The 7999-nt window shown below is 39.9% G+C and overlaps 1 protein-coding gene across 1 annotated transcript; it reads left to right on the top strand.

Annotated features, from left to right (window-relative positions):
* The first annotated feature begins 260 nt into the window (after positions 1-260).
* On the top strand, positions 261-4756 carry LOC111866285 (protein CNPPD1). Its single transcript, XM_023855089.2, has 6 exons — positions 261-441; positions 652-748; positions 916-1121; positions 2815-2943; positions 3398-3565; positions 3724-4756. Exons 1-6 carry the CDS (start codon positions 382-384, stop codon positions 4408-4410), a joined length of 1347 nt encoding a protein of 448 aa, XP_023710857.1. The 5' UTR covers positions 261-381; the 3' UTR covers positions 4411-4756.
* Positions 4757-7999: the final 3243 nt, after the last annotated feature.

Below are 7999 nucleotides of genomic sequence, written 5' to 3'. Positions count from 1 at the left end.
CGACAAGATCAGTATTATTACCTTCCACTGCAGAAGGTAAGTGCACGAAATTAAAAAGTACAATTATGCATTACGTCGGAGGAACATACCCTGCGCCTGCTAACCTGGAAACCAGTTGCCTTCTTGAAATGGGCGACAATTAATCGAAATTGCGGTTGCGTTGCAGTTGCCAGTTTCCTTGATGTGTTCTAGCCCTCATATGGCATGTAGGCTACGTGGTGCCTATCCGTGCTGTTAGAGCGTTTTGTATTGTTACTATACTCTTTGGCGCATACAAACCGTGTCATGTAACCGCACCAAGAAGCGCTAAGGAGGGCGGAAGACTAATATTTTTAGGCGCTTATAAGTCTGTCGGTATAAGAATAATAGTATTTCGAAGCAATGTCTTCGCTAGCTGTGTCTTCAAAGAGAAGGCGAGATGCCACAAAAAGTAAATTCAAGGTGAGTTTGAACGCAATAATGCGTTAATGTATAGAGATCTTATCGGCCGATCAACCTGTGAGGCTGGGTCATGAGGACTAGGCAATGTGTGAATTCCACTGGAAACTCATTGTATTTAAATGTTAGATTCAGTACAATTAGTTCTGTAATAGTTTCAGCCCACATATAATAATAGTCGTTTGCAAAATTTCATTATTGTATACTTTGCAGGTTATGGGAAATCATAATGAATTCCTTTCTCGCATAAAGAAGACACTGTATTATGGCAAACTTCCAATTACGGAAAGATTCAGTCTTCCAGTTTCAGGTATAACATCTTACGTTTTACAGTATTGTTTTCTTTTGTTAAGTTGTTTGTCAGCCATTTCATAAGAGTTTCCATTTAGATTTGACATTTCGAAGTTTCGGAACCGAATTCATTCTCTTCACCTTACATGCAGTTCATACGGTATAACATTATTACATCTGTTACAGAACTGGCAGCAGAACTTTTCTCAGAGGTTAAGATTGGTCATAGTCTGGAACGTTTGGATTTGGAGGAAGCCTCTGCAATGTCTAGAAGTGCTTGCGTCTCCCCTTGCTCACTAGTGCTTGCTTTATTGTATCTGGAGCGTCTTAAAACCTGTAATCCTGAATATTTACAACGAGTTGCACCTTCAGAACTTTTTGTCATTTCAATGGTAACAGTTTATGATCCACAGTGGTGAAGTTTATTTTCAGTTGTTAAGCATTGCTCTTTTGATGGAAGTATGTTACAATATGAACGTCATACAATAGTACAGAGTTCATTGTAACAGTGATCCAAAATTTTGCTACTGGCATTGTTTTCTAAAGGACCCTCAGAATTACTGGGCTTTTGGACTTTGTCCATCATCTGATATTCTAAAAACTAAAATGTTTGCCTCCTTTTCTACCTTACTTTCAGGTTTGTGCATGCTCTAACACAATTTTTATTGTATATTTTCTTGTAATCTCCCTTAGACATAGCTTGGTCTCACATATTTATATAGCTGCAGTTATAGTGACATGGGTTATCTAGTGATTGAGGTCAGCTCTTTGTAGGGACTCACCAGAGTAGGTGTCTCCCCCTCACCCAAGGACAAAGAAATCCAGTTTCTGAAATGTGTTCGTGAGCTTTTAGAATATGGGACAATGGACCAAGTCCAAAAACGTAGTAATGTTTAAGCTTCCATAGTATTGACTCCTGGTATTTTTCATCTGCTGAAATGTATGAATTGTGACTTTGAATGTCTTCTGTTGTATCTACGAAGAGTATGAAATTATACTTCAGCTACTAATTCTACCAGATTCTTTTTGTATCAGACAGTGCAGCTTTGGGTTTTATTTGGTCCCGTGACTCAATTTCTGATGTTTCATTGGAGTTTTGGTACTTAATATGTACTAACTAACCAGTCATTGCCAATTGACCTAATCTTTCCAGCCGCACTATGGCCCTGGGGTCGACTCAGCCTCTCACAGAAATGAGTACCAGGAATCTTCCTGGAGGTAAAGGGCGGCGGGCATGTAAGGGTGACAACCTTACCGCCATCTGCGAGTTGATTATCTAGAGAAAATGTGGGACCCTCAGTGTCTCACAACCCTATGGGCCTCCATGGCTTGTTGCAGGGACAGCTTTACCTTTTATTTTTTAACCAGCCATTGTACTTAGGATTAGTAATGAGTTGTTTAGTCATAACTTCATTAAAGTGAAATTATTATTGGGTGCCTTAACTTGATGGAATAAGTGTTAGTTTTTCTACCTGCATGCATGCTTGCAGTATATCTCACTGTACTTTTGGCAGTGGAGCATAATGCTTACAGTTCTTGGGATGTTCTGTAATAGGGTAATGTTGGTATTACAGTCCTTGAAAGTGCCCAGGTTTTCCCTGCGTATCTCCAGAAATGTCTCATGCATCATCATCATCTAATTACACTTGCTTCCCCTCAAAAAATTCCACTTGTAGTAAGGAAGGCACTGCCAACAATCAGGTACAAAACAATAAAAGATTATTTTTTGTGTGCTCTGATGAACAGATCTGCTTCACTGTTGGAACTACATATATTTCTACCTGCTTATGGGTTAAATGGGGTACTGTTGGGTTGGCTGTGTTATCCCTTTATGACACTGTGTTTGTCAACATTTGGACACTTTAGTTTAAAGCTGAAGGCAAAGAAGTAAGCCTCTAGAGCACATCCTGTTTATGAAGCGGGGATTTAATTAATGTATTTATCAATGGACTAAAATCTATTAATAATAAGTCGAGTGTTTTAAAGCAGTGCCTTCATTTTTGACAGCATGTAGACCTTATGATTTAATTGCAAATTCCATTCTTGTGTTTATCCAGAATTTTCAGAGATACTTTGTGTTTCTAGATGGTTGCTAGTAAATTTTTACATGATGATGGAGAACCAGACGAAGTATTCAATGACGAATGGGCTGCATCAGCAGGACTCACTCTGGAGGATATAAATCAGTTTGAGAGGGACTTCCTGCAGGCTATTGTTAGTACCTTATTTCTACAAATTTACTTGTATTAATGTAAAACACACTGACAGGGCATCAGGGTATAATCATTAGTACTCATGCTTCGTATTTGGGATGTCCCAGGTTTGAATCTTACTGTGGGGACTAGCATCTTCTGAATGACAGAATGTGCATTTGTTTCCAAGTTTAGTTAGCTGATAAACTGTATGAAAGGATGATTATGAACAATGACATTTTAATTTACTTGTATTATGGAGAAATTATATTTGATTTATGTGATTTCATCCTGTGTGATTTTTTTTTTCTTTCCGTACATGATTGTCACATAAATTGGGGCATACTGCATTATGGAACCAGTTTTTTCCCCACATAACTTTGTATGTGTTTTGATCATTAATATTTAGCTTGCTTAAATACATGCATGGCTAATTTCTATAATGGTTATTCAAATTGTGTTGTTATTATTTTAAGAAATGGGAGGTATTTGTCAGCAATCAAGCATTTTGGACAAGACTTTATAGGATGGAGAAAGACATTGCTCTGAAGGAGGGCAAACGTAGAGGCTGGTTCTCGTATACAGACCTTGAAAACCTGCTGGATACAGTGGACTTAGCTGCACTTGCGCAGGCAGTTTTAACTGTGAGTGAACACAGTGTTCTGTTTTAAAACGAATGTAATGCTAATGTGAATATTCTTGTATATGAGAAATTTCTACATTTGGTAACAGAATTCAGTTACTGCAATCAGGAATAAAGACTGAAAGAATAAAAATAAGTCATGGTGGCATCTGTTTCCAGGTTTCTGTTGTCTGTCTGACGAGTTACACAGCCAGTGTACTGACAATGATTGGCTCAGCATTCATCGTTAGTCAGATCCCAGGAACGCCTATAAGCACAAGTGTATCATCATCAACCAGTAACTTACCATCATCTGTTCTCCAAGAAACTTCAGGCGTCCAGCCACAGCCTCGAGTGCTGCCACCAGGCGATGTTTTAGCTACAAGCTTCATCTTAGCATCACTTGGTTCTTGTCCTTCAGTGAATGAGTCTGAGGCTTCTGGTTTTCTCTGTAATGATGACAGTGGGACTGCTTGCTTCCATGATCAGTACCTAGTAAATAAAAGTGATGATATCTTGTGGTCACATGGCAGTGTTTGGTGGACTGAATTGGTTTCGGGCTGGATGAAATATATGAACTGGCAGTTGTGGGAGTCTGAAGTCAGAGAGTCACTTCCAGTTAATGTTCATCTTCTCAATACAAAGGCTAGATCACAAGTACATACCATTGGACATAAGACATACAAGTTAGATGATTCAGCAAACGGATCAGGTGCAAATTCTCGAGAGGTGACGGAGAATGTTGAGGCTCTAGAGAATTCTCAGGAATGGATCACAGAAATTCATAACTGGTTAGACCAGACAGTGTTAGAAAGAAGTTCACAAACCAAGTTTTTTCACCTAGAAATGGCAGTGAGCAATTACTAACATGTGCTTGTTTTATATCCTCAGTGAATTTGTGAGTCTGTGGCAAACAAGTTAATGTAGTTGTTAAAAGGGGAAATTTCAAATTAACTTAGAATTTCATATCCTCTGCAGTATTTTTTTTTTTTTTTTGAAGAAACTTTCAGATGGCTATGCATGAAACAGCTTTCAGTTATGGTGCTCAATAAGTATTTTTAGTAACTACTCTCACCATGTACAGTGTAATTATTATGTCAAATTGTGAACATACTTAACTTTTTTGTGTGTGTGTTCAGGCAGAAATACAGTGTACTCATCCTGTTCATCCGAACCAAATGATGATGTATAATTAAATTACAGTGTTCCATCATCTGACTTGATATTTTTAGCCCCTTAAAATGTAGATAAAACATGTTTTCATCTTTTGTAAAACCAATTTTAGTAGGGTAGGACAAGTAAGTACAGGTTTGAAATACCGTATTTACGCACGTATAGGCTGCACATTTTTTGCCAAAAATTCAAGAGGAAAACTGGGGTGCGGCTTATATTCGAAATCACACTTCATTTAAAAAAAATTATATTCATAATTAGTAATACAGGGTGTAATACTCCTGAAATAATATTCCAAGAAAATTATTTTTTCTATAATTTCTGTCTGAAAATTGTGCTGCGGCTTATACACGCACGTTGCCTATACATGCGTAAATACGGTATTTAAATACTTTGGTAAATTAAGGTAATGATAAAACTTGCCTCCTCCTCCAGAATTCCATGGGCTGCTGTCAGTCTCCACTGAGAAAGAAATCATACATTCGGTACAGAGTTTCACATGGACACAAACACCAGAATTTTGTGAGCAAACCCAGTAACCTGTACAGCAATGGTTTTCTCCTTAGTATGAGGGACAGTCAATAAATAGGTCACAAGTGGATATAAAATGTAGAATACGTGATATTCAAACCTGAAAGAAACATTTATTTCTTGATATGATCTCCACCAACACTGATGCACTTGTCCCATCGTTTTACTNAAACCCAGTAACCTGTACAGCAATGGTTTTCTCCTTAGTATGCGGGACAGTCAATAAACAGGTCACAAGTGGATATAAAATGTAGAATACGTGATATTCAAACCTGAAAAAGAACATTTATTTCTTGCCATGTCCTCCACCAACATTGATGCACTTGTCCCATTGTTTTGCCAGTGCACCAAAACCTGCAGCATAGAAGTCTTTTTGACTGTTGTCTCAGCTACTTCCACACCTCTGTTTCAGTCTCTTCATCATCAGTGAAACGTTTGCCACCAGGGTGGTCTTTTAGCAGACCAAACAGAAGTCAAGAGGGGCCAATTATGTGCTGTTAGGTGGATGTTCAAGAAGTTACTACTGTCATTCTTCAGATCTCTCCTGGGTTTTTGGGCTGTATGGGGTCTGGCATTGTCATGAAGAAGCAGTACCCCTCTTTCCAAGTGGTTTGGACGTTTTCTGAAAATTGCATCCTGAAACTTCAGCAGAACTTCACAGCACAGTGAAGAAGTCATTTTTGCCATGCTTCTGAAAATGGGCTAACAGTACTCCATGAGAATCCCAAAACATTATAGCATAACCTTCCCAGCTGAGGGCATAACATGGCAGTTGTTGCACTGGCAGACCCATGTGGTTCGTTTGTTTTAAATTCTTCCGTTCTCCGTGCACCAACCATGCACACATTTTCTGAAACTTTAAACGATCATGCATTATGGTGTATGCTAAACCACTGGAACACACGAGTGCAGTTTTTTTTAATTCGCTTAGTGAGGGGTGGAGTCCAACTGGGTCCAGTGATTGGCCTATTGTAGCCTGCCCCAGGTGATTATGATGATGGAGAATTTGGTGGAATGAAGATTGGCAGGGGAAACCGAAGTACTCGGAGAAAACCTGCCCCAGCGCCACTTTGTCCACTACAGATCCCAGTTGACCAGACCCTGGGATTGAACCCGGGCCATCGCGGTGGGAAGCCAGCAAATAACCGCTTGAGCGAGTGCAGTTGCTATACTGTCTATCATCCTCCAGTCAGCTAGAATCAACTCTTCCACCTGCTGCACAGTTGCTTCTGTCACACACTCAACAGGGCAACTTGGTCGGGCATCATCTGTGACTTTCAGATGTCCTTGAGAGAATTTCTCAACCTAGTTGCAAACTGCTTTACACGAGACACACTTCCCACCATAAAAAGGAAACATTTCTTTATGAATATCCTTTGCATGAAGTCCTTTTGTCCACAAAAATGCACAACAGAATGCTGCTCTTTGGTAGTATGCTTAAGTATGGTCACCATTTTTGCAGCCTCCATAGTCTAGGGGTAACGTTNCCCGGGATTGAACCCGGGCCACTGCGGTGGGAAGCCAGCAAATAACCACTTGAGCGAGTGCAGTTGCCATACTGCCTATCATTATCCTCCTGTCACCTAGNTGTGTGTCCCATGTCGTAGATTTACGGCACGTAAAAGATCCTCATGTCTCTAGGAGATCTGTGAGCAAAATTAGGCAAAAGTTTCCTGCCCAAATAGTTTCCAATTCCTCTGTTAGATGGGGAAGTATCGGGGACCACTACCAGGGCATGGCGACCGTAGAAATTAAAGGGACACANAACTCTTCCACCTGCTGCACAGTTGCTTCTGTCACAGTCTCAACAGGGCAACTTGGTCGGGCATCATCTGTGACTTTCATATGTCCCTGAGAGAATTTCTCAACCTAGTTGTGAACTGCTTTACACGAGACACACTTCCCACCATAAGAAGGAAACATTTCTTTATGAATATCCTTTGCATCAAGTCCTTTTGCCCACANAATAGATCAACAACCGGTCGCAGTGCATGGGGAAACCCACCCCCTCCAAAAATAATAATAATAATAACGGTCACCATTTTGGTTACTGAAACCAGCCTCTGAACATGCATATGCATGTCTGCTACCTAGATTGTAGCTGGCCTGTGCGGCTGCCTAGTGATAAGATAAGGTAAAGTTGTCTCTGTGCCCTACGCCACGAAGGAATATGGGGGAGTGGATGTGCAGATCCACATTTTGACCTCAGAACTAGGTGGAGGTGAGTGATACGCATATAAAACCTATTATGTTCATTACAGGTGGTTAACGTCCATTTGTGACCTATTTATTGATTCTCATATAAAGCTGGGTGATTTAAATGTATTCTTCTGCAGAGATTATATCACGCACATTTTCTTTTGGGAACCATGTTTATGTTTTCCTTGAAAAAAAATGTAAATATATAACATCTAACAAACATTCTGGTTGAAGAGAGGGAAATGTGCAGCTTGTGGATAACAATGCCAGATACCCCTCAACCATTGGACATTGTCATGTCCTGCACTGAAAAACACCACATCCTACCTGGTTGGCTGTCTTACAGCTTCTGTACTGGTTCTTCTGACCTTTGTTTAGTTACTACGTTATATGTATAGGGAATTGAACCCCCTCAGTTTACTGCAGTAAGAGAGCATGTGTGTGTCTGTCTCTGTATGTGACTGCTTCTGGTGTTGGGATTTAAACGATTATAGGCCTGACTTCCCACCCATGTTGCAGTTTATATGCTGGGTCAGTGAGAGTATGGTTAAAA

This window comes from Cryptotermes secundus, unplaced genomic scaffold (genome assembly GCF_002891405.2).
Source record: "Cryptotermes secundus unplaced genomic scaffold, Csec_1.0 scaffold1025, whole genome shotgun sequence".
Taxonomy (NCBI): domain Eukaryota; kingdom Metazoa; phylum Arthropoda; class Insecta; order Blattodea; family Kalotermitidae; genus Cryptotermes; species Cryptotermes secundus.
Note: the sequence above shows the minus strand (reverse complement) of the source record. Positions and strands in the feature narration are given on the sequence as shown.